At 32.8% G+C, this 26510-nt stretch overlaps 2 protein-coding genes across 5 annotated transcripts; both read left to right on the top strand.

The window, feature by feature from the left end:
* Positions 1-3285: 3285 nt before the first annotated feature.
* Positions 3286-7338, top strand: LOC111393589. The gene is made up of 7 exons (XM_023019195.1): positions 3286-3654; positions 4779-4850; positions 4937-5004; positions 5436-5580; positions 5665-5748; positions 6020-6115; positions 7014-7338. The coding sequence occupies exons 1-7, from the start codon at positions 3361-3363 to the stop codon at positions 7023-7025; spliced, it is 771 nt and encodes a 256-aa protein (XP_022874963.1). The 5' UTR covers positions 3286-3360; the 3' UTR covers positions 7026-7338.
* Positions 7339-20145: 12807 nt separating this feature from the next.
* Positions 20146-25455, top strand: LOC111393587 (transcription factor bHLH153-like). Of its 4 annotated transcripts, none has more exons than XM_023019191.1 (6): positions 20146-20384; positions 22886-23030; positions 23371-23436; positions 23726-23791; positions 23981-24028; positions 24877-25455. In XM_023019191.1, the coding sequence occupies exons 2-6, from the start codon at positions 22932-22934 to the stop codon at positions 25078-25080; spliced, it is 483 nt and encodes a 160-aa protein (XP_022874959.1). In that variant the 5' UTR covers positions 20146-20384; positions 22886-22931; the 3' UTR covers positions 25081-25455. The 4 variants fall into 4 exon arrangements, with proteins under 4 accessions (XP_022874959.1, XP_022874960.1, XP_022874962.1 ...); XM_023019192.1 differs by having other exon boundaries at positions 20147-20384; positions 23981-24043; positions 24910-25455; XM_023019193.1 differs by having other exon boundaries at positions 20148-20384; positions 24910-25455.
* The last annotated feature ends 1055 nt before the right edge of the window (positions 25456-26510 follow it).

Below are 26510 nucleotides of genomic sequence, written 5' to 3'. Positions count from 1 at the left end.
ATTTGGCTTATATAATCAAAACAAGGTGTTGCAGGAAGAGATGCTTGCCGATTGGAGGTCACTGGTGAAATAGCAGAGGTGAGGAAGGTGGGGGCTGGTGAAAAGAGTCGAGGGGGAATATTGGAGGCCACGAGAAGCTTTGCAACTCAAGCTGAATATTGATGCCGGTGTGAGCAGGTGCAAACCTGTTAAGGGCAGAGCGGGTGCAATCGCCTCTATTGAATTTCCAAAAACTTTCAATTTGACTTCTTCTTTTTTTTTTTAATTTAAATTTTCAGATTTTTTTCTTTCACAATTTATTTTAGCCAATTTTTTGTCTCGCCTCGGCTGAATTATAATCATGGGTCCCCCCCCCTGAGTGTGAGGTGGGATGGCCAGGTGGAATTTGGAGCGATTACAAAGGATCATGAGGAAAGAGTGGTGGCTGGTTCTTTCTTTGTGGTTGATGCTAAGTGTCTAGCCCTCCACAAGGGTCTGCTATTTACTCAATAGAATAGTCTTCTGCTATTTGCCACGTTTTATTGATCTTGCTTTACTAAATGATATTAATATGTGATATTGTGATTTTTTTTTAAAAAAAATTTAATTAATGAAACCCTAGATGATGCTCTATATTATTAATCCTTTTTGTTGTTTCGTACTAATTATAATCAATTTATCTTATGGATCAAAAAGTATGCCAAATTAATTAATCTTAATCATATCATATAATTTTATATTATAAATGCATCATACATAATCATATTTTGGTCTAAAGATGTCCATTGGAATTCATAGCATGCCTAATTGACTAATATTAATCATAGCAAATAATTTTGCATTATCATTATGTAAATGAATCAAAATTAATATTATGTCTAAAGATGTCCACTAGAATATATTGTATTACTATTATACTAAACTTAATGATAGCAAATAATTTAGTATTATCATTATGTAAATGAAAAATAAACAAAGTTTCAGTATCTAAAGTGCCCATTAGAATTAATGGCAGTTGTTTGTCCCAACTCCTAAGCCGATAGCAATTTTGAAATATATTTCAACTATGATGATGCGAGCATAGCAATATAATCACTTGAATGAAAACACTTGAAAATACTATGCATATTTGATTTTGCTTAAGATTCAATTATTATCCTTTTAAGTTCATAAATGGAATTAAGAGTGGAAGAAATGTCAATGGACATGAAATCAAATGACATACGGGTTGTTGTGGTATTCCTTTCTTCGGCAAGCTAATCCTATGAAGATATTGCACGGGACTCAAAATTTTTAAATCCGTATTCTTTCAATCATACGGACTTCATTCAACGATGTGTGTACACTCATTACGGAAGTCACTGGTCTTAAAAAGTGGGGACCATCCTCAACAACTATCGAAGAAAATACATATTGATCTACTTTGATCTTGACAAAAGAGACACCCGTACATAAAAAACTCTCTATAATATTGATTTATTGTTTTTACTTTCACAATTTTCTATGAAATTATTATTTTTTGTTTATTTATCATGAAATGAACTATTTTTTATAACTATCATATAATTAAAATTATTAGACAATTTGTACACTAGAATGTAAATCCTGATGTACATGTAGAATAATCCAAAATAATTAATTTGTAAAAGATTCCATTATTCATTATGTTTCCTCTTTCAAATTCAAACATAGGTTACATTTATCATTATAAAATTTGGTAAATTTCGAGAAAGAATTAAACCCCATTAATTTCTAATTTAACTCGATTTGTTTCATTCACTACATAATATTTTGAAACTTTTTTAAAAATAAATGTAGAGAAAAATTAATTGTCTTACCAAATCTTCGTAAATTTAAAGAAATTTGGTTCGATTAACAAAAATGTATGCATTTAAAACATTTTGAAAATGATGGTGGAGATAAAATTAATCTCTAATCACTAAGAACATATTTGACTAAGTTTAAATGTTTATACAAAAGTAAATAAGTGAATTTAAAATAAATAAATTCTCATTAATCAAACTTAGTGATAATAAATTACTTATTTTTGAGTATATAGCAATATTTACTTTAAAATAAGTGACTTTTCTCTAAATTAAAAATTCTACTCTAAAGGATTACAATTTACAAATAAAAATATACTTAAAATTTAACTTTCTACTTACTTCTCTTCTTAATCAAATTGAAACATACTCCAAATCCTTTTATTTTGCAAAAAGAAATCATTTGGCCCTTATTAAAATTATAATTCATTTTTTTTTTCTTTTTATCAATTATATATTTTTTGATAAAATAATATTATACGTAAATTCAAAAAATTTTCTTCTTTTTTAATCACACGTTGCTCAAAATGATACTATACCAAAAATTACAATCATAAATAATGGGGGCAAAATGAGGGCCCAAAAATTAATATTTATTTACTTATTTAATATTTTCAACTACTTTGACCTTTAAAATGGATAGAGAATGTCAGCAATCATTGATGCACAACACCACTTTAAATGACATTAAAAGTTAAATCAATTAAATAAATTATAATTTTATATTTTTATCTTTAATTAAACTTGTCACATAGTGCAATTTAAAATAATACTTGTTTGATAGTGATTAAAATTCAGATTTTAATTTAAATTAAAATTAATAATTAATTTTGATCACATTCACATAGTTTGCGATTTTTTAGTCATACTTTTATCAACTTTTACTAAAATTTATTAAGCTTTGGACCTAATTTTTTTTATAAAATTCATTTTTCTACTCTTATTTTCAATCACACATTATTCAATAAAATAATATTACACGCAAATTTAAAACTTTATCTTATTTTTTAATTATAAATTCTCCATCAAATCACAATTAAAAAATATATTTTTGAAAAAATAAATAAAAAAACTCAAACATGCTCTAAATATCAAATTTTTATTTTGCACTAAAAAATTACTTTGAATTATTAAAGAAATAAAAAATTACCAAGCCCTAGGTAATTTGTTCGCATCGTTTGGTGTCAATTAAAATTTTAATTTTAATTTAAGTCAAAGTCATCAATTCATTTTCACCATATATTCTATGAATTTCATAATTTTTTAATTATATATTTTATTAACTTTTATCAAAATCTACTAAAAATCTGATTTTAATTCCGAGGCTAAGCAAACACGATACTTAAGTAGTTACCAGCATTGAACCAGGGCGTAAGGACAAAGATATTTCTTGTAACAAACGTGTAAATAAACCCACCAATCAGGGCTAATCTCGTCTTTACACACCTCCAAGAATGTCCACTTTGCAACTTCCGCCACCACCCTTCTAAAACCCCCACCAAACGCCCCACTATTCTCTCTCTATAAATTTGTTCATTGTGTTTCAGAGAAGCAAAAAATGGTTGATGAATTCATGGTTTGTGTTGATAGAATAATCGCTTTTGCTGCATGCTTCGAGGATTCATCATCATCATCAGAGAGTGACAGAGAAACTAGCATTAATTTTAATGCTGCTGAAAAAGTTAATGCACTTACTGGAATGGTTTCTTTGAAAAAAAATAATAGCTTTAATGGAAATGGTATTGATGAAGGAAGTTCAACAAAGGAAAGCGTGACAGAATGTAGGATTTGTCAAGAGGAAGACGAGGAGAAAGATATGGAGGCTCCTTGTGCTTGCAATGGCACTCTCAAGGTATTTTTTTTTTTTCTGGGGTTTTCTTATATTACTTTACTTTTGAATTATTTTTTGTGGGCTTAATTTTGTTTCTATTTATTTCAGTTCTCTCGTAATGCTTGCAAGGGAACTCCCAAGGTCCAATTTTTATGGGATTTTCTTGTGTTTCTTTACCTTTTGCTGTCCTTTTTCGATTTTTTTTTTTTAATACTAGCAAGGGAATTCGCAAGTTTCAATTTTTAAGGGATTTTCTTGTGTTTCTTTGCCTTTTATATTCCTTTTTTGAATTGTTTTTCGTGGGCTTAACCGTTTTTAAGTTCTCTTGTAATGCTTGCAAGGGTACTCTTGTATTTTAATTTTTTCACCTTTTACTGTCCTTTACTGATTATTTTTGATTATTTTTGTGGTTTTAATTTTTTTAGTTCCTTGTAATTTTAGGTGCCTGCCATTGTTGAATTTGATTGGATTATTATTATTATTGTTATTGAACATTTTATACAATTCATTTTCTTTGGTTGGGGTTTTTTCTTGGATTTTCTTCTATTATTTTACCTTTTGCAGTCCTTTTAGATTATCTTTTATGGGTTTTTCTTTTTAAAATTTGGGTTGAAATGTTTAGACAATCCAAGTGGGTTTTGTTGAAAAAAAAAAAAAAGTTCCATTCATTGATTTTTCCATTCTGTTTATAGGATTAATGTCTCTTTTTTCAGAGTTTGTTTTTCTTTAGCGTCCATTGGTTCAGTGTTAGCCGTGTTTGCTTGAAATCTGAATATTCGCCTACTTTTTCACAATCCTTTTGTTTTTTTACTTTTGGCGAGGGACTATTAAAGAATGGATTCACGGATTTCTCAATGCTACGCTTTGAAAGTTGGTTGCAACTTTATTAATTAATATAGAATCTAATATTATTTATTTGTATGTTTTAAATTGTTGGTGAATGTTTGTTTGGTGTATGATAATCATCCTTTTAATTGTAGTTAATATGACTGGAAATTCGTATTTTGTTTCTCGATTTCAGTTGTTCATTTGAAAAAATGGAAGTAATTCTGAATATCATATAATTTAAGAAAATATATCATTTTCTTTTGTTTCTGCGAGCTATTGCAATATTGATTTTGCGTTTCTTTTTGTTTGAAATGTAGTTTGCCCATCGAAAGTGCATTCAGAGATGGTGCAACAAAAAGGGTGGTATAACCTGTGAAATATGCAATCAGGTTGGGATTTTACTCTTGTTTTTCGGGCAGAATTTTGTGACCTTCTCATAACAGAGGAAATATGAAACCAATGCCTTCTTTAACAGGTTTTCTCACCCAATTATACGGTTCCAACTCCAAGAAGTAATGCTGATGTTATGACTATTGATATCAGGTATATTCTGGAACGCATCTTATGGAAATTTTTGCTCTTGAATGTCTAGTATTCAGCATGGCATTTGCGAGAGAGAGAGAGAGATCCACAAATCGGAATGCTTTTAAGGAAATTATGGTACTTTAGAGAGCACTTCAAATTTTATGCATTGTCAAAGTGTTGTTTAGTTTATTTGGTTTGCAGTCATTGAAATGAATTTCTAATTCAAATTTTTTAAATCAATTCTAGACGGCATCTCGTGTGTTGTTTCTTGATTTTATTGGTAGGTTTGGTGGGGAGAATTTGATAGTACTGATAAACAAGAAGCAGCTAAAACCGTGTTCACCATATTGTCTAGACCTATCTACTAGTGCATGCAAAACAGGCGCCATAGATTTTTTGCTTTTTTGGGTGAGTTTACGAAATACATAACATCTCTTTCCTTACCTCAGGCAAGCATGGGCTCAACATATTGGTCTTCGGGATCCTCATTTCTTGCCTTTCACGACAGCTGATAGTCAGTTTCTGCAATCAGACTATGATGACTGTACCTTTGCAAGTGGAACTCTTGCATGTTTTCGCTCTGTGGTTATCGTTGTGAGCGGACATGAGTGAATTTTGATGTATATTTTTTTAATTTTTCAAGCAAATATGTGAAATGTGGGTTTTCCTTATTTTCAGCTGATGCTACTCTTGCTGATACACCAAACTTTAATGGTCACAAGAGACTTTGGGATGGTGCAGGCATCATCAGATTTCTTCCATGTACGTTCAATTTTATATTTCTTTTGAGTTTTTGAGATATGAACATGTTAGCGAATTAGTTTACAATCACGTTACTGGAATTTGAATTCCTATTGGACTCGGATATCATTTCAACAATAGATTTTCGTGTTCTATTTTTGGTTTTGTCAAAGAAGTATTCGCATTCTACTTTTTTCCTTCCTATGTGGCAATTTCAATTTTTATTTTATTTTTTATTTCTTTAGTTTTTTTATTTTATTATTATTTTTTTAAATTTTTGCGAATATTTCAGTATCAGGTATCTGTTCTTCAATTGGCCGGGATTCTTATCCCTTGCTATGTGGTGGTCCGTTCGTGGTACATTATACAATTCCGGCGGAGAAGACAGGTTTGTTAATTTATGTCCTTCACCTTCTCTGCTTGCTCTCTGCTTTGTGTTTTTGTAAGATATAAATTCTGGTTCCAGTAATAAACAGTAAAGCAGACTAATCCTGAAATTAAAACCATCAGAAAGACGGATATAATGATTCAATCAAAAGCATTCCAATCGACAAATGTTGTAATCGCCATTTTTATGTAGTTTTCGACTTAAAGAATCTTCATATATGGCCGTGAATTATTAACACTGCATTGAATAGTGTGTCTACTGTCACGCAATCGACTTACACATGATTGCCTATGTAATGAACTCCTGTGCATTGGCGAATGGAAGTTCGGTGGATTGGTTGTCCTGGCTTGAAAATTTGTTTTGAGAAACAGCAATTTTTCGATACAGGACAATCTTAAATGGTTCACTCTCTCTCTCTCACAAACACGCATGGAGTCGTAGAGATATAGGGAGGTGGGTGTAGTAGGTTTTCCTAATTAATGCTTGGTTTAACTTGAGTACATTGATTTTGGCCGGTGAATTAACACCTGATACACGAAAACACTGATGGTAAAAAGCAAGAACCTGTGTTTTAGTTCAGAGTAGACCATCTCTATGTAATTCTCATGTTGCTTTGTTAGGGATGGCAAAAAAAAATTAAAAAATTGCCCGTCCCAATACTCGTGGTGCCCTGCTCCTAATGGAACGTTGACAAGAAACATGGTCCCTGAAGTTACCCTGCCTCCCGGTAATTTGAGATTGGGGCAGGGACTGAGAAATTTCCAGAGGATTGGGGCCTGCCCTATGCATTTGTTAGCTTCTACTATTTATTTTCATAGTTTGGCGTCGAATGAATTTGCCTATATCCATGCAGTTTGTTCACTTTCGGTTTGTAATCTGCCGTTCTGTTTATCATCAGGGATCAGGATGAATGAAGGAATTGATGCTAAGTGATCTTTGGTTTAGGGAACAGTTTCATTTTATTATGCTCCTGATTAACGTGCTCGTGTTATTACGTCGCCTCTTGTCTTTCCTCCACAGTCGTGTTCATATCCGAAAGGTGCAACAGCCAAGGAGCGAACTTGCTGCCATAAATTTACATTTTATTCAACCTGTGGACTCAGAAGCAAATGTAAATGTGAATGTTGAGTTCATTAGGTGTTTTTGGGATCCTATCGAGTTTCAGGCATATTTATGAAAGTTCACAGATGGTTAATTGCTTTATATTTGCTGATTTCTTGTTACCTTTTGCACTTGAAAGTTCGCAAAAACTCTCAGCGCTCCATTTAGGGGTCAAAATCACTATCGGAAGCCCTGTCCTTGTATACATTGTTCAATTGAAAGGTACCTTCAGTCGGGTCAACGACTCGTAATTGGCACCCCGTCCAAAGCCCCTTACTCGTAAACATTATTCAATCTATTAAAAAATCTAATTTTAATCCGTACAAAACACCCTCTAAATTTCATTCTTTTTATCTAATTTTATTACTTATACATTCATCTTATGTAATATTACACCAGGTGCACAATTAGAACATGAAAAATGATTTAATGAGCATGAGTGTTGTTTGGTATGTCAAGTCACGGGTGCTTAACATAAACTAGATATCGGTATTCATTAGATCATTTCTGATTAGAACATATCCCTAATCCACATTAATATAATCTACATATTTTATTGTCGTGCATTGGTAGATCATATTACAATGTGATAATTTTATTCTATACCCTACTTGATGATGAAATAGTCAAATTGTATTTATTCGATGAGTTATCCTCTCTTGGAGAGAAACTTCAGTTAGGTGATTGCACCACGTGGCGATGCGACCACCCTATCAAGGTGCGCCACCTCGATGGGTGGCCCACCACACACCCTCGAAGTGTGTGGGCCACCCATCGAGGTGGCACATAGGCATTGGGCAGTGTGTGATGGGCCACCCATCGAGGTGGCACATAGGCATTGGACAGGAGCATCATCACTGAAGATTTAGTCCCTCTCTTGGGCACGCCACATTGAATTAACCCATTCATTTCCCTCTCTTAGGTCATTTCCAACCCTGCACGAAATTTTGCACCAAACTAAAATTTATCTCCAACCATTACACCAAAAATTACACCAAATGAACAGTATTTAATCATTTTCTTCCCTTTTTTATTCTTTATAATCTACTTATTTGAAATATTATTTATTTAATTATTTCATAAATACATAAATTACTAAATAAATAATTGCGTTAAATTACGAAAAAGATTAAATTCATTAATAAATTAAAAAAAAACATAGAACAATTAATAAAAATACAATTAGTAAACATAGAACGTAAATTGTTATTTAATATATTTCGTGTTAACTTTAATAAATAATCGTGTTTGATGTATTTTAAATTGTTTTCGTCTTTTAATTAATTAATTAATTATTATGTCTTACATTTAAAATTTATTTTAAACACAAATAATGTTAATATTAATAAAAAATAATAATAATTTATTGTATTAAAAAATATATAGCGCAAATTACATAAATACCCTCAACAAATTTATTTCGAAAATGTTAAATAAGGGCAAAATGGGCATTTTACACTTTGCACCATTTTGCACCAAAATGGTGCAAACTTTGGTGTTGGGTTGGAGTAATTTTGCACCAAAAAATGGTGCAATGGTGTTGTGGTTGGAGATGCCCTTAGTAACACCTATTCATAATGACAATACTTAGCTCATGTTTAATGAGTTTTTGAGAAAAATGCATGTTAAAATAGTAAATTTTTTTGAAGAATATGAGATTAAGAAAGAAAGAAAAGTTTTGAGTTTATATGTAATATGATTTTATTGAAAAATATGTAATTAAAAATAAGAAAAAGAAAAATATTTTATAATTTTACTACTTGTTTGTAGAGATTTTAATCCAAATAAAATCAATTTTTGAATCGTTATTTCATTATTTCAAACGTCATTTTTGAATTATTCTCTCAGAGATAGAATCCACTTTATTTCTAACGATAAAAAAAATAATTTGTACTAATCAAGCACATAATAGAGCCCAAAGAGGGGCTCACATTGTTTTCACAACAATAGGATTTAACGATTGGTACTTTCCAATCCCATCGGCCCCAGTCAAAACTAGGAATCTATCCTGTCCTTGACTTTTATCTACATGGAAAAGGTCGATGCTTTATTAACTGTACAAATGTTCTTGTCTTGATAATACTAAAAATTCCTCGTCTTTATTCTCCGAATTAGTTGTATGAAAATTACACCAGAGTAGCTATTTAAAGATCAAACTTCAAAAATAAGATATGAAGTATATTTAATCAAAAATCAAATGTCAATTTAATATTTTAAAATTATATTATAAATTAATATATATAACTATGTCCCCAGGGGCGAATTCAGCACCTGACGAGTCCCAGCAGCCGCCCGTACTGAATCCGTCGGAAGCTCTTTTTTTTTGTTGATGATAGGTGAAAGATTTATATTATATATCTAATAATTCACCTTCTTTCCAAAATCTCCTATAGCGTTGCTAGTTGAGGCTTTCACTATAAAATATGATGTCCTGGGTTCGATTTTTCTTCAAAGCATTTTATAGTGCTATTTTCTTGATTCAACAATTTTTTCCTAAAGCTAATGCAAGAGAACGGATTCGAACCCTTAACCCCACTTTAAGATGGTTGAGGCCTTGACCATCATTGCACTCATTGACTTGTGACACTAAATGTAACAAAATTATATATGTTCAAGTTTAGACTTTAGAGATTTAGATGCAATTAAAAGGATTCGGTCATTTGAATTATACAACTCTTGGCCAATACGTCACTTATTGGGTTGAAACCATAATTGTCACAGAAATAATATATATTCATTTTTAGCACAAATAATTGTTATATTAAATTTGAAATATTTTATTGTGACCAACGATAACCAATCGCCCGCCCGTGCTAACTCCAAGTCCTAGATTCGCTCCTGTATGTCCCCCAATCCAATTAAACTTCCAAACCTTAATTTATTTAGGGGATGTTTGATATGCATTTTTATGTAAAAATACATTTTAGAATAGTAAATTGATGTAAAATATATGGTTGAGAAATAAGAAAAAGTTTTTGATTTGCGTGTAATATTATTTTAATAAAAAATTTGTGGTTGAAAAGAAGAAAGAGAAAAATACATTTTTAAGAAAATGGCTACCAAACGAGGCCTTATATTCCTACTCTCTCTCTCTCTCCCCCTCTCACTTTATCCCCCTCTCTCTACCCACCGACTATGATCAACGCGAACTGTCGCTGACACCATACCTAATCTCTTCTCCGATCAGTAACATAGTAGCTCCAGCCAGTGACACGGTAACAATGCACCACAATCTCTTCTTTGGCCCTTGCATGACGTAGCACCACTGCGCGATGCAGCACCACTCCGCACAATGCTTCTACAACAATGTGGTGGGCTGTGTAGTTCACCAATTGATCATCGGAGGAGCTGTATAACTTCTGTGCACAATCACAGGAACTTGGGGCATCACCTAGTAATAGATTACGTAAGTCTAACGAGGGGAGGGAGAGTAAGAATATAAATAAAACTGGTAGAGACTGTAGTAAACAAAGGCAGCGTCGCACTGTATATGAATGCTTTGTCTAATAGAAATGCCGACATTATGAGGCCATTACTCAAGTCTCGACTTGGGAAAAGATCAATGGCGATGATGAGATAAGGTTATGTCTTCGCTCATCGGCACTACAGTAGTGGTGATGCCATAGCAGTATTTCGAATCTAGTTTTTGCGGTGTAGCAACGATATTGTTTGAATCTAGAGGTGCCAGATGGGTTGGTCGATTTGTAACCAAGTAATGATGTATGAGGGATGTTGGTGACCAATTATTTGGTTAATTTGTGACTTAAAAATTTGATAATTTGTGATTGAAAAATAATATATGATCAACTAATTTTATAATTCATGATTAACTAATAAATTGTAACTTATAGATTTTTTGATTTGTGGTCAATGAAATAAATTGTGACCTTAATATTTTTGATAATATGTTAACAATAAATAAGTTGTGACTTATGAATACGTACATGTAGTTATTAATTGTATAATTATGACCTTAATATATTTAGGGCATGTTTGAGCCACATTTTTTCAAAAAAAAAAAAACATTCTTAAACAGTGATTTGACATCTCTTTAACCACACATTCTTCAATAAAATAATATTACACGCAAATCCAAAACTTTTCTTTATTTTTTAACCACACATTTTGCATCAATACACTATTCAAAAATGCATTCTTAGGAATATAATGTGGCTCAAACAAGGGCTAAAAATAAAATCTAAAATCTTCAGTAAGTAGTAATCCACTCTTAAATCATTGTTTTGTTTTCCTCCACTAACTGAAACTAGACATTTTTCTCTTTCATTGCATTGTTGCATGAAGAATACAACTTCAGGGGTAAATGTTTGAAAAGCCTGTTGAACACTAAACTGAGTTGAGGAGGAAGACGAGCAATATTCACATAAGACTATTGGCATAGTAACTTTACAGAGACTTCTCATCAATCAGTTATATCAACTGATGTGAATAGAACCCATGGTTCTATTTTCTTTGATAATGCCTAATGTACCTTCGAAAATTACTTACATTGTACCTGGGGATTTAACTCTTTTTCACTTGAATTCTCTACTTCTGCACTGGGACTTTATTCTATTCTAGGCTAGAGCCAAAAGTATAATAAGGGCAGTGAAGCCGGGACCATACCCAGTCGGACAAAGCTAGTAATCTTACTTAGTCTATCTACCATCCCTATATATGTCTTTCTTTCCTTTGTTTGGCTTGAGCTTGATTTCACTCTCGTAGCAAAGAAAGAAGCAATGCTTATCATATGTCATTCTAAAGATAAGGAAGGGAATAAAGGTGGGGCAAGTTAAGTTAGGGCATCAGTGGGAAAATTAAGGCTATGTTTGAGCCACATTTAAAAAAAAAAAAAAAACATTCTTAAACAGTGATTTGACATCTCTTTAACCACACATTCTTCAATAAAATAATATTACACGCAAATCCAAAACTTTTCTTTATTTTTTAACCACACATTTTGCATCAATACACTATTCAAAAATGCATTCTTAGGAATATAATGTGGCTCAAACAAGGGCTAAAAATAAAATCTAAAATCTTCAGTAAGTAGTAATCCACTCTTAAATCATTGTTTTGTTTTCCTCCACTAACTGAAACTAGACATTTTTCTCTTTCATTGCATCATTGCATGAAGAATACAACTTCAGGGGTAAATGTTTGAAAAGCCTGTTGAACACTAAACTGAGTTGAGGAGGAAGACGAGCAATATTCACATTGGCCTCTGATTTAGCCTTCTCAATTATCCCTACAATTTTTGGACCACATGCACGATCCTACCTTTGAGTTGCCTCCCTCTTTGCAGCCACCCGTGTCATTTGTTGATGGCTTATCTTATCCAACATTGTGATTATAGGCTTCTCCCTAACTACAACGATGGAGGCATTGAAAGCTTCGCACAAGTTATTCAATAAGATATCGCACTTCGTATGCTCCTAAAAATGGGATCTCGTCCATTAAGCTGCAGGCTTCTCCTTAAACCAACAGAAGGCTTCTTCATTCACCGTCTTCATCTCATTTATAACTGCATTCCACTCTGGTACAGTTGTAGACTTAGCTGCAGCCCAGAACAAATTCTTCAAAGTTAGCCCTTTATGTTTGAGAGTAAAATTGTTTTACAAATGTCCAGCGCAACACCTATGTTATACACCTTCACAACATTGATTCAGGGCTTCAACCAATTTTTTTTACTTGTCAGTTATGAAAGTTCAAGCCTTACTATTATACATTTCTATATCCACCACCAAAAGTTCTATAAACCAAGTTGGCTCTATTCTATGCATCCACGACTGCCCAAGCAACTGGAAACATACAATTCTCAGCGTCAATCCCCACTGCTGCCAATAATTGACCCTTGTGTGTTGTCTTCAAAGAATACCCATCAAGTCCTATCACAGGCCTACAACCAGCCTTGAAACCTTTTTACATGCCCCCAAGCATACGTACATTCTCCTGAACACACCTCATGCTCCCTCAACCTGCACAGTAATTCCAGGGTTAGTTTTCTTCAACTCTTCCCCATAGTCCCAAAGAATCTTGTATTGTTCCTCAACAAGTCCAGTCACAACCGCTGCACATTTTGCTCTTGTTCTATAATATTGATATTTCGATATTTCATACATACAGTCCTCCTTCACTATTTCCATGAAACTGTTTATGGATAACTTTGGATCCGACCTGAACTTACGTAGGTAATTCTTAGCCAAAAAACCCGCATGGACCTTACTGTTTTGCCAAACCAACGTGCAGCTATGTTCGTCCCAGAATGTGTTGATCCTTAGGTTGCAATCTTACTATTTGTAGGCATACCATTGCCATGGACAATTCTCTTGATATCTTACTCTTATCCTATGCGGTTTGTTCTTCACATATCGCAGTTCTCTTGTATTATTCACAGAGTATTGTACACTAGCCGCTCTCAAAATTTTTGTATTCTCAAACTTCATTCCTGTATAGCGCAACAAAACATTTTAAACGTGTTAGTATATGTGAATAACAAAAACCCAAATATACGACAAATGAGTATTTGGAACCCCAAACCTTTGAAATGTGAGCATCTGGGGCCCCAAACTATGATAAATAAGAATTTGGAGGCCCTAAACGTTTTAAAAATAAGCATCAGGGGCCCCAAGTCTATGACACATAAACGTTTTAGGCCCCCAAACAGGTAAACCACTCTACAGTTCACGAACCAATCTGGAATTTAGGGTCCTCCATGTCTATTGAAGGGTTGAACCAAACTTCCTTCCTGTTGTTACTTCTGGCACCCGCTTCATCACCACTTGACATACTTCTCAGGTCATCGAGTCACTGTAGTCTGAACCACTGTTTACTGCATTTACGTTTACATTGTGCTGATTAGGTCCCTAATTGCTTACATTCCCCAACCCGAAGTCTAACCCGTCACTCAATCTAAAAAATGTGTCTTCGCCTTGGTCATCCTCTTCCACATCCTCCTGTTCGTATTCAGAATCGAAGAAATGTTCCAGGCCACTATCATTATCCTTTTCTTCCACCTCTAGTTCACCACCAGAAGACCCTGTGCCAGTATTCTGAGCATTAATGGCTTCTTCGACAGAGGGTTCAACAGGTACATTTCCAAGATCTTCCATACCTGTTGCACCTTCGAACGTGGGCTGCTCGAATTGTGTGTCTACAAGATCTTCCAATCTCGTTGTGCCCTCAAACGTGGGCTGCTCGAACTGTGTGTCAGCAGGATCTTCCAATCCTGTTGCACTCTCAAACTACGTGTTTCCATGATCATCCACTCTTGATGCATCCTCAAATCTCATCCATTGATCAACGGTTGTACTTCCAATTGTTGATGGTTCAGTAAATCCAGCCAGTTCATCATTTGCAACTTCTACTCCTGCTTCATTTTCAACTGAACATGGTATATCAGAGGTTGGCGTCTCCCGTATTTGCTCCACCGGTTGATCATTTGCACCTACCTGTGCCTCCACTATGTCCACATTGTCCATTACACTGTCTCCACTGCTATCCACACCATCTGACTCACGTAACTGATCCCTTTCAAATTTATTAACCAAGTAACAATCATCACCCTCTACCATGTCATTGAAAACCTCAACTGCAAACAGATTTCTGTCCAACCTCCGTATCCTCATTGTTGACATACATACTCCAAAATCTCACTAGTTTTCATATCAGCCACTATACATCTAGTTGGTACATTCTCATCCCACGATAATTCCAACACTGCGATTGTATCGGCAAACAGTACATATCTGTAACTCTTGTAGGACCAACCCATATTATAACATTCATGAAGCCTGCATCAGTAACTAACCAAAATGACCACTCTGCCAATCTTTTCTTTTCAAGCCTATAGATGTATCTCATTTACTCTTTGTAACCCAGCATCTTCATTGCATTGTCTAACAGAAATCGGTTGAATAAATATGGATTCACGTAGTCGAGATAGCTGATCTTACCGTGTTCATACACGTAATTCCGCATCTTACTGAAAAACATCCCACCATGGTTCAGGTGGACTGTGAAATAGGCGGAGTTCTTTCCTGAAAAGAGAAAACATTATACAAGGCTAATCAGAACAAATATGGATATCACAATAGATGTTCCTACGTATTCATTACAACATTTTATCTTTATGGTCCATTTCATGCAATTTTCAAAAACTCTACGTATTGCGTTCACCACAAACAACGAAAACACAAAATCGATTATAGACAATGAGCTATAGTACTTCTTTGTAACAATCTCAACATTCAGGTATATGGGTTTCTCAAAAATACTACGTTTTCAAGATTTTTACTCTCTATAGCTGCCAACGATGACACCTGCAAAAACGTACCATAAACTGGTTTCCGTAGAGATCCCCTTAGATGGCACGCATGTCCAACATCTTCGTCATCGACTTCTCCAACTTCAGGCGAGTTCATTGTCCCTTTCGTTGCAAATCTTTCTTCTCTTCTTCCCGTTAGTCGTGCGTCAGAAATTCGAAAAACAAATAAAAAAGAAGATAAAAAGGTGTTTTAAGTGTTTGGACGATTTTACCTTCTTTCATTTTGATTAAAAGTGGTCAATTTTTTATTTGGGAAGTCAACTGACGAGCATTTGGACGGTTTCCATCCAAAACGACATTCACTGCAATGGATGTAAAGGTTAGGGATGACGGCTGCCACAAATAAAAGGTTTGGAGAAAGTCTGCAAGTATTTTTAAGGTTTGGGGCTTCTGCTGCAATTTTTCCTATTATTTATAAGAATTTTTTTACTTGTACATAAAAATGGTACATAAACGATCATCGAAAATAAATTGGAGGAAAAATATTGAATGAAAAATTTGTCTGCATTTTAACTTAACAAATGATAGAATGTCATATAAACGTTATATAGTCTCTCGTATAAACTTTGATCTACCCATTTGGGAGTAACTGAATAACAGAGAAAGAGCAAAGCGTGTAGGCCCATTTCTTGAACTACTACATCCACCTCTACTTTTGCTTCTACTAATTGAGACCCACACTACGCCCCCATTTGATTCTGATTTTTCACCCTAAAAAAGTAATTTTTTGACCATTACTTTCAATAGTCAGTCGTCATTTTTAATTCCTTCACTCACAGGTGGGATCCACTTTTCTCTCTAACGATCAAAAAATTGATTCTTATAATCACTATCGAACAGGCCGTAAATCTGTTCATATATCAACGGTAGCTAGCTAGGATGAGTTTGCTTTCTCCGAGTATGTGGAGTAGAAATGCGCAGGTCCCAGTGTTTAGAATCCGCCTACCTCTTTATTGGTGCCAAAAAGCATTAAAAAGGAAGAGAAAAAGCACAAATTTTCGTTTGACAATTTTGTCATTCTTTTTTACTATTTATTAATTTAGCCGCCTCAAGCTTATAAGTTATAGAATTAAGCTGATTTTACACCATGTTGCCCCTCATTTGAGTGGGCTCACCATAAATTAAAAAATGGTTGGCCCCCTATTGCGAGAGGGCTATACACCATGATGTACAAAGCATAGTGTACACCCAGCAATTCTCTCAATTGTAAGCCAACGGCTTGTATGTGTTATGTACTTAGAGGTTTAAATAAATTTGGCCTTGTTTGGTACTGATTAAAATTTTGAATTTAATTTAAATCAAAATCAATAATTAATTTTAATAACGTATTAATGGGATTCACAAATTTTCAATCACATATTTTATCAAATTTTATCAAAATCAAATAAAGAATTGATTTTAATGTCCACTTGATTAAAATTCTAAGTTAGAGTGAATAATATATTTTAATCATACATTTCAAAACATTCGTAACTTTTTAATCATACATTTTATCAAATTTTACCAAATTTTACTAAAAATCTAATTTTAATTTACTTCAATTAATTTTTAGTGTATTTTGATAAAAGTTGATAAAATCTATGATTGAAAATTGATAAAAATAAAAAAATAAAAAATTGAATCCAATTTTTATTTTTATTTTTATAATTTCATTGTAATATTACACTATATGATAAGTACCTCACTCTAAAATTTAAAAAGTTGCGCCGAAGTAATACAATTTTCTTTTATTAAAAGCTAGATGGTTAATGATTTCATTTTCACAAAAGCAATGTATAATTTCAATGAGGACATGATTCAGAGTAAGTGTCATGACGATATTATCCAATTTGATGTCTCTGTAGCAATTTCAAAAATGTTTAGTTAGGTTGAAGTAAAATACACAGTAGTTTGATGGATTGCATCGCTTAAAATTCTTGAGTGAATGCAGAATAAAAATGAAATTAGATTAATCATTATAACATCGACATTGCAAAACTTCAACGAAGAATGTTTTTAAGTGGTCGTTTTGTGTCGAGTATAGTAAATTTGGCTATGAAATCCCCTTCTAATATAGGGTAGAAAATCTAAATGATCATTTTACTTTCAACGTTGTTTATCGATCGTCATTATATTAAAATACTTCGGAATAATCAATTTACTTTCAGAGCTTTTCCGAGCAACCCAGTTTTGGCTTTGTTTAATTCCCATTTCCTCCAAAATACATTTTTTACTCTCTTCTTTTTAACCACACATTTTTCATTAAAATAATATTACATGTAAATAAAAAAAATGTTTATTATTTTTCAACCACACATTTCCAATCAATTTACTATTTTAAAATACATTTTTTCTTTAAAAATAGGGCTCAAACACTTGGTTAAAGTTGTTTTCCATTCGTCATTCCTAATTATTTGAGAAAAAAAATTAATTTTCAAATAAAAGGAGACAGAGTGAGAGATGACAAATGTAAAAAGTATAATGACTATTTCACAAGCAATTAAACAACGAAGGTACAACAGCCATTAAAATCTTTAACCCCTTTGATCCATCACTGTTATTATGAGACGGTTTGGACCAGATTTTTTCACCAAAAAAATTAATTTTTTGAACGTTATTTCACTATTTTAACCGTCATATTTGACTTCTTCTCTCATAGGTGGACCCCACTTTTCTCCTAACGGTCAAAAAATCAATTCTCAAAATTACTCTCAAACAGGCTCTATTATATAAAGATAAGATTTGAATTGATCATAATATATTGGAAAATGCTACAAAAATGGGAGGTTGACAGCCCCCCACGCCCGATCGAACCCCACCCATAGGAGGGGTCTCGTGTGAAAAAATGGGACCCCCTCCTGTTGGTGGGGTTCGGATTGCTGTAGCATTTTTGGGATATATTTTTCTAATTGAACGTACAAAGTTGAAAGAAATATTAGTTTTCGTTTGTCATCTTTTAAAATTTTAAATTATTTGCTATAGTACTATTCTTCATCACACAATAAAATATTTTACAAATAAAATAATAAAATTTCTTTACTTTTTAATCACATATTTTTCAAAAAATACTATTCAATAACTCATTATTTTCAAATAAATTCCATCAAACAAGTAGCTATATTCTTCACTATCGGCGGTCATTTTCATCCAAATTCAAAAGTTTTTTTAGTTTTTCAGTTGATTTTACTCCTTCCCTTCTTTCCTCTTCCCTTTGGCATGGTTGAATATTTGCTGTCAATAAAGTACAATAGTTATCTTTTTCTTCTTCTTCTTCTTCTTCTTCTTCTTCTTCTTATTATTATTATTATTATTATTATTATTATTATTATTATTATTCTTGCTCTTTTCATTGCTTTCATAAATTATCATCCAGTTAACAAATATATATAGCACTTTAAAAATAAAAAATAAAAATGTAACATCCTCCCTCGATTCACACCTTTTCAGCCATTTCCACAACTTTCATCCAAGTTTTCTGGTGCCTTTTGGTTGTGTTTAATTCAAAATTCGGTCGAACCCAGCTGTTTTTTCACGATTATCTATTATAAGATGGATTAGTTAAGTCAGAACATACTTGAAATCGAGTCGGTCAGATCAAGTTTTGTGTGTGACAACAAGAATAAAAATAAGAGTTACGCTATATTTACAAAGTTTGTTGACAAAATAATATTTACACCAATTATTTCAAAAATATATTTTTAAATCATTAGAAATCAATGACATGAATTTTACCAACACTTAGGGTGTGTTTGACAGAAGTGGAATTCCGTGAAAAATGGAATTGGAATTCCAACTTTCTATTTTTTGGATGTTTGATTAGCAAAAATTTTCTATGTTTTGGGTAGCAATTTTTTTTTTCATTTTTTTTTATGTTTTATTTTTTTTTTGACAATAGAAACAAATTTTAAAAATTATTGTAAAAAAATATTTCTCTTTAATTAACAATTTTCATGTAAAAAAAATTAAATGAACACCAAAAGATAAATAAATAATTTCATTAAAATTATTATCATTATTATTATTATTATTATTTTGCAATAGAAACAAATTTCATTTCCAATACTAGTAAAATTTTATTCCTTTAATTGACAATTTTTATGTAAAATAAAGCCAAATGAACACAAAAAATACTTTTATTTTAATATTTTTCACGTGAAAAATTATACCAATCAAATACAATAATTTACAATTCCTAGAAAAATAATTTTTAGACAATTCAATTTCCTGAAGTCATTTTTTTCTACCCAAATTTCATCTTTATAATCAAACATACCCTTATTTTATCAATCAAATTTCAATGCACAACTTGTACAAATAGCGTAATACTGAAAATGATGGTCCTCCGGAGCATAGCCTAGTGGTGCAAAGGATAGGAGTGAGGTTATCTCACGCTTTGCTGACAGTCGCAGTGTAGGAATTCTATTCCTAAGACATGGAATTGGATTCCTTGTAGTTGCAGCGTACAGGCAACTCTTATTCCCCGACCTACTACGGCACATTCAGCGATTTACCTCCCTCACAAAACTCAAGGAGCGGGACGGTAGAAGCCCTCAAGGTTGGACTTCAACCTTTTTTTGTAATACTGAAAATGATGATTTAATTTTTCTTTGCTGACAGCTTTTGACTTTTGTTGAGGTACTGTAAGACCTAATCCCTAGGCACTTTGAACCATGAACAGTAGGGATAATGAATTTTTTCAAAAACATACGCAGAGAGGAATTCTGAAGTGGGTTTTGAAGACAGTGCTGTAAAGTTGAATCTTTTTGGAATTTTTATGGCCATTTTGGATTCTTGAAGTGGGTTTGAAGATTTGTATGAGAAGTTGAGATATCTGTTGCTGATTCTTACGTAGATTCTGCATTGAGGGTGAGTCCTTTAACCCACTATTCATCAGTAAAAGACTCTGTTTTGTTGACTGAAGTTAGTAAATATTGTTAATACTATTTCTTTCTGTTAATGATGTTGTCAAAAAACATTGCTTCACTGGCAATTCAGAGTTAAGTCAATTGAATTTCTTACAACTTTCTTTACTAGAAAATCTGTGTTTGTGTCAAATATGTTATGAAATCGTTCAAAATCCTATATGGGTTTTGCTTGAATTTGTCTGAACTTTTTTGATGTGGTTCCAACCAGGCAAAAGTCTGAGTTCAAGTCACGTTTCGTGCTATTTACACAAAAATGAATCCATTGTGCACGTGGGGGCTCGTTGAAGGTCAAAATTTAAATTAAATAAATTTGTTCACTTTAACCCTTGGAGCTTTTTAACAAATTACTAGTTTAATAGAATTGGAAGAGCTCAACAGTTTGCCATTCGTAGCTAGTAATTTGAATAGTAGTACATGTGTTGTGTTATAATGGTAAAATCATGAATTTTTTGCTTTAAAATATTATGGGATTGAATATTTAAAACAATAATAAATAATTGCAAATGGGAAGATTCATGCTTCACGAATGATAAGAATTATTTAATTTGGATCCACAGAATAATCTTTCAAATTCAATTTTCTCAGTTACATAAAGGGAAGACAATAGTACTACAGAAAGGACAGAGGCATAGATAATAGTAATCTCTTGAGACATTGTTTACTTAGGTAGAATTACAAGAAAATTAGAAGGATAAATCTGTTCTGAGACATTGTTTACTTAGGTAGAATTACAAGAAAATTAGAAGGATAAATCTGTTCTGAGACATTGTTTACTTAGGTAGAATTACAAGAAAATTAGAAGGATAAATCTGTTCTGAGACATTGTTTACTTAGTCCAGCATTTCCCAAATTAGAAATCATTTTAGGTGGTTGCTGGGGCAGAGGGACAGGAGCTGTCATGTAAGGACCAAGCCTGTGCCCTAGACTTTAAGCCCTTGTTTGACTCATATTAAAATTATAATTCATTTTTCTCTCGTCTTATTCAATCATACATTCTCCAATAAAATAATATTACACATAATCCAGAAACCTTCTCTTTTTTTATTTTTTTTTGGTTACTACACATTCTTTTAAAAAATATATATATATATATACACACTATTCTAACTAATAAAATTTCAAATAATGAGGGCCAAACAAGGGCTAAGTCATATGTACTGTCCATGAGGGAGTAAAATAAGCACGGGCTCTCCCAAAGAGAACTATACGTATGAGGTAACGAGTTGGACACTTGCCGGAGTTGTAATGTTCAATTGGTACCATGATTATATTAAGTCTCTCAAGATGCACATGTTCTTCCAAAGCAGATAATAGTACATATGAGTTAACGGTTTCAGCACATGCCCTAGTCGTTACAACCCAGCAATATTTTTAAACTTTTCTAGATTTATAAAAAAAAATTCTTTTATATATACATAATACATATATATTTTGCTCCTCCAATATGTTTTCGCCCTCCTACATGAAAGTCATGGCTCCACCATCAGCTAGGTTGTTCGATTTATGATATCCACTTGAATAATCCATATGCATGCTATTCTCAAGCCAAGAGAATCTAAAAGTTGGTATAGATTCCATTATTGATGGTTCAGAAATTGAACTTCTTCAAATAATATGCCTCATTTTGTTTATATAATAGATTATGTCTGGTATATCTAACTAAATAATGTAATCTTGTCTTATTTTGAGGCTATAAACAATTATATAATGTGTTTGATGTTATCTATGATTGATTACTTCTAAAACAATTTTTGAATGTTTGAATATTAAATTGTGTGATATCACAGACATAAGGATTATTTTGACCAAAACAGTGCATGTTTTAGGAATATAATACATGATACTTGCCATCGAAAATGATACCTTATATGCATCTGTACTTTTTTATGTTTATGAAGTTATTTTAATGTCGCAATTTATTGTAAAAAAACACTGGAAATTATCGCTTGTTCAAAATTGTACTAGAATTCTACCTCAGATCTGCTGTTTCTTAGAAGAATTTGATGTCCATTTGTCAACTAATTCATATATTTTTTTGTGCGTCTCGTGAATGGCTTCTGGTAGCTTCTGTCAATGGAAGTTTGTTTATCATCAGCATGTTTGGCTAAGCTTAAAATAATCAACTCATTCATTTTTAACTTAGTTATTTACTTATAAGTGGACTTTTAAAGCTTGCAAAAACATGCTCTATCAGCTGATAGTACATACCTTATTCTCACAGTTCACTTGTTGCTTATCTGGAAAGTTTGTGGTAGTTGCAGAGGTATAAGGACTAACTAACCTTTTCTGTTGAATACAAATGCATATATTTATGCGATGAAACATTTGTTGATGCTACTTTGATTATAGCTGAAGTAGGCGACTAAAAATCAATATATATGTGTGCAAAATAAATTAATTGATTGCCGCCTGTATATAAGCTTTTTCATCTTCTGGTTTCAGTAATAACTTGTCCATTATTTGGCAAGACGAAACAATAGAGGAAAAGATGATGGAACATAAAAGGAACTCTGTCTCTCTTGATCAAAGTAGCCTCATGGGTTTGAAGAAAAAAATACAGAAGATTGATGCGCCTCTCTCTTCCAAGGTATTTTATTAAAAAATTTCTCTTTAATCCTTCTCTGTTTATGAACGATTTTCTGTTTACTTGTCTAACAATTTTTCAGACCTTAGGTATCTCCTAGAGTTCACATGTAACTTTCTGCACTAATATTCAACCCAAAGTAATTTTCTCATAATTCAATGCATGGCAATCATCGGTAGAAACTTCATATTCTTCATTGTTAAAATCATCTGAAGTGTATTCCATAATAGACCCTGGTATTTTCTTCTTTGCCCTTTTTTGATCTTAGTGATTTATATCTTTTAAAAGATATTGTGTGTCTTTGCCACACTGTCTTTGACGCGTTAACTTTTCTTGTCAACAGGAAAAGAAAGAGAAGGTCGGTGAACGAATTTCTGCTCTTCAACAACTTGTCTCACCTTATGGAAAGGTACCAATTGAAAATTTTCATTTTATGATTGCATGAAATCTTGATCTTATTTACAATGTATAAGTTTTCACATGATCTCTCATTAATACACTATGAGGTTGAATCCAAAAATATTTGTTATTAATCCATAGAGTTCTTTGAAGTGGATAGCAGTTGGAAAAAATCGACCCCATTCAATACATAAAACAACTCATCAGAACGTTGTTTACATGTTTCTAATTTAATTATTACGTTCTATTGCTGAACCCTTTTCTTTTTCTTTTTTGTTTTTTTATATATTCAACTGTAGACAGACACAGCGTCGGTTCTTCTGGAGGCAATGGAATACATTAGGTTCCTTCACGAGCAAGTTAAGGTATGGCATTTTCTTTATTTATTTCATCAGAAAGTGTTCATTAGGCTACTTCAAATTTTTGAATTTCAATAAACATGGAAGCCTCTTTGATTTCTTGGTCTGTAACCATGTTGAAGACAAAGTAAACCATACAATTCTTGTTTGGATGTTTGGACAATAATCTCAACCCGAAGTTCTTGGTGCTTTCAGGTGTTGAGTGCACCATACCTATCTAGTACGCCGACAACTAATACACAAGTGAGCATTAAACTGGTACACCATTCAATGTTTGGTTGGCTAACATTTCTTTTAGTCTCTGTCATTTCATCATATGCTTATCATGTTGGTTCCTATGTAATTTGAGCAGTAATTTATCTATAATTGGGCCCTCAAATTATGAGTCATAGTTATAGAAATACGATTCCTCATAATAACCTCAACTCAGCATGGGATAAATTAATGCCTTCCAAAATTTTATTTGTATTTTTTAATTTTCCAACGTTGTTGCACAATAGTAGAGCCTAATCACACTGTACACTTGTCCTCTTGACCGCAAATCGACCTTTGCCGTAAGGTCGACTGGAGTCTCTAACTTATATTGGATATATCATATTTGTATTAGGTCGTCCAAAGATTGCTAGGGAGGTTGTTTTATTTTACACTCTGAGTGAGAGACATGAGATCACTATTGGAATCCCTTCTTAACGTAGATGGATATCATGTCCATTGTTGCAGCTAGTTCTAATCCAATCGATTGCATAAAGACCAACTGAGATTGATAGTGATCTTTACGAGCCTAATGGAACTGAAACCAAACTAAGGAAGACCAAGTCAAATGGAAAATAAGTTCAATTTTATCATTCTTGGTACTGAACAACGAGAAATGAAGGAAACCCAATTTTCTTTTCTGTCATTTTGAAAGAGAAAGTGGAAATAGTTCTCACATTGAAAGTCAGTGTGCTTGGCTTGCATTTGTTTCTTTTATTGCTATAGTAAATAGGGACTAGAACTTAACTGTTGCACATCTGCGTGTATTTGTTGAAGTAATTGCTTATGAGTTGCTTTGAAAAGTTTATACATGATATATTTTTGTCCCTGTTGAGTAGTTTGAATCAAGTGCTTGTGTTTATCATTTCAAGGAAGTCGAGCAGCATAATCTTAAAAGCAAAGGCTTATGTCTTGTGCCAATTTCATTTACTGATGGAGTTGCCAGCAGCAATGGTGCAGATATTTGGGCTCCGATAAAGAGCAGTTCCCCTAATTCTAGAAGATCGATCTCAGACGATGTTTCAGTGATAACTTACAGTTGATGGATATTTCTGGGAAGTTAGGCAGAATGGTTTATAATAAATTATAAGATAGTGAAAATTTAAGACGCAGAAGCATGAGCTGATGATATTCCAGCAGGTTACTACACCAAATACTACTAATGATATAAGGTGCCAGTTGTTGTACATAAAACGAAGTTGTAAATTGACGAGTGACAGATGTGTGCTACGATCTTGAAGAAAATTATGTCCCTATCTAAATTTCCTTTGTCAATAATAGCGAGCAAGATTTATTTTTCTCTTATCAATACATATGAGAAGCTTTTTACCATAAGTCATCATCAGAATCTTTTTGTTTTCTATAATCTCAGATTCTGCCTATAAGATGGTATTTATCAGCTAAGGGATTATTCTATTGATGACTCAATTAGTAAATATATGAAGAATACTTTTCAAGTTTTACATTCTCCATTTTCTACTGTACAACTAAGAGAATGACCTCAAATACGCTCATTTTCGTCTTTTTATTTGTCATTTTCATGTTATCAATTCCAGTCACTTCATAATGCTGAATCAGATTTCAGCTACAGCGAGCAAAAGAAAGCGTTGGAGCTGTAGATTATTGCAATTACCTTCATTTTGATATATCATTATTGAACATTATATTATTATATAAAGGGGTCATTGTCCATACCAATATATTTGACAAATAATCAAAAACTAATCTAATGGTATGGATAGATTCTAATAAAACCTTTTAAAGCTCCTATACTTATGTTCAATTGTTCCAAATTCAATTTAATAAATATTTACCCACCCTACTAATAACACACAAAAAAGCAAATTGATGCATGAGGATCCGAGTCGAGTGACGCTGATCTATCAGATAGTTTGTTGATGGCGCTGAGATACCATGAGATGGCGGATAGGCGTAAAGATGAAAAATAAATGCAATCTTTCCTTAATTGGGGTAATTTTGACACGTCTTTAATAATTTGGTCATAACTTTGGCTACGGTTATCAGAATCGTTATTATGACCCAATCCGGAAAGCTCTCTTCGGCGCGCACGTCGTGGCCACCCAACTATGCTCGGTGGGCATCAATTTCGAGTCCAAAATCCACTATTTTCCTTTTCGAAATTTAATTTTTAGTTATTTTTTACTATTTATGGTAATATTTCGTTTCCCTTTTTCTAGACATTAGAGAATTCGGATTGAGCCAAATTTTTGGCAACTTACTTCTTTTATTTCATATTTTATTTTGGTGTGATTGCTAGGATTTTGCTATTTTTGATCATTTTTCGATAATTTCGTATTTTTCCAGCTATTTAACCCGGCTTGTGGGTTAATTTTTGTCATTCTTGATTATTAATAATATTGAGTGAAGTTTTCAGAGAATTCTCTTTGTTTTTGGCGTTTCTTTCTTCTTCTTTCTTGCGAGTCGTCTGTTGCAACTAGCCTATATGATAATC

This window comes from Olea europaea, chromosome 4 (genome assembly GCF_002742605.1).
Source record: "Olea europaea var. sylvestris chromosome 4, O_europaea_v1, whole genome shotgun sequence".
Taxonomy (NCBI): Eukaryota; Viridiplantae; Streptophyta; class Magnoliopsida; order Lamiales; family Oleaceae; genus Olea; species Olea europaea.
The sequence above is the reverse complement of the archived record's forward strand: the minus strand, read 5'-3'. Positions and strand labels throughout refer to the sequence as shown.

Coding starts and splice junctions, on each gene's coding strand:
- LOC111393589 (XM_023019195.1), top strand. CDS start 3,361: ATGGTTGATGAATTCATGGTTTGTGTTGATAGAATAATCGCTTTTGCT. Junction 5,581..5,664: donor TTCGCTCTGTGGTTATCGTT/GTGAGCGGACAT, acceptor CCTTATTTTCAG/CTGATGCTACTCTTGCTGAT. Junction 5,749..6,019: donor CATCATCAGATTTCTTCCAT/GTACGTTCAATT, acceptor CGAATATTTCAG/TATCAGGTATCTGTTCTTCA.
- LOC111393587 (XM_023019191.1), top strand. CDS start 22,932: ATGATGGAACATAAAAGGAACTCTGTCTCTCTTGATCAAAGTAGCCTC. Junction 23,437..23,725: donor TTGTCTCACCTTATGGAAAG/GTACCAATTGAA, acceptor ATTCAACTGTAG/ACAGACACAGCGTCGGTTCT. Junction 23,792..23,980: donor TCCTTCACGAGCAAGTTAAG/GTATGGCATTTT, acceptor TGGTGCTTTCAG/GTGTTGAGTGCACCATACCT.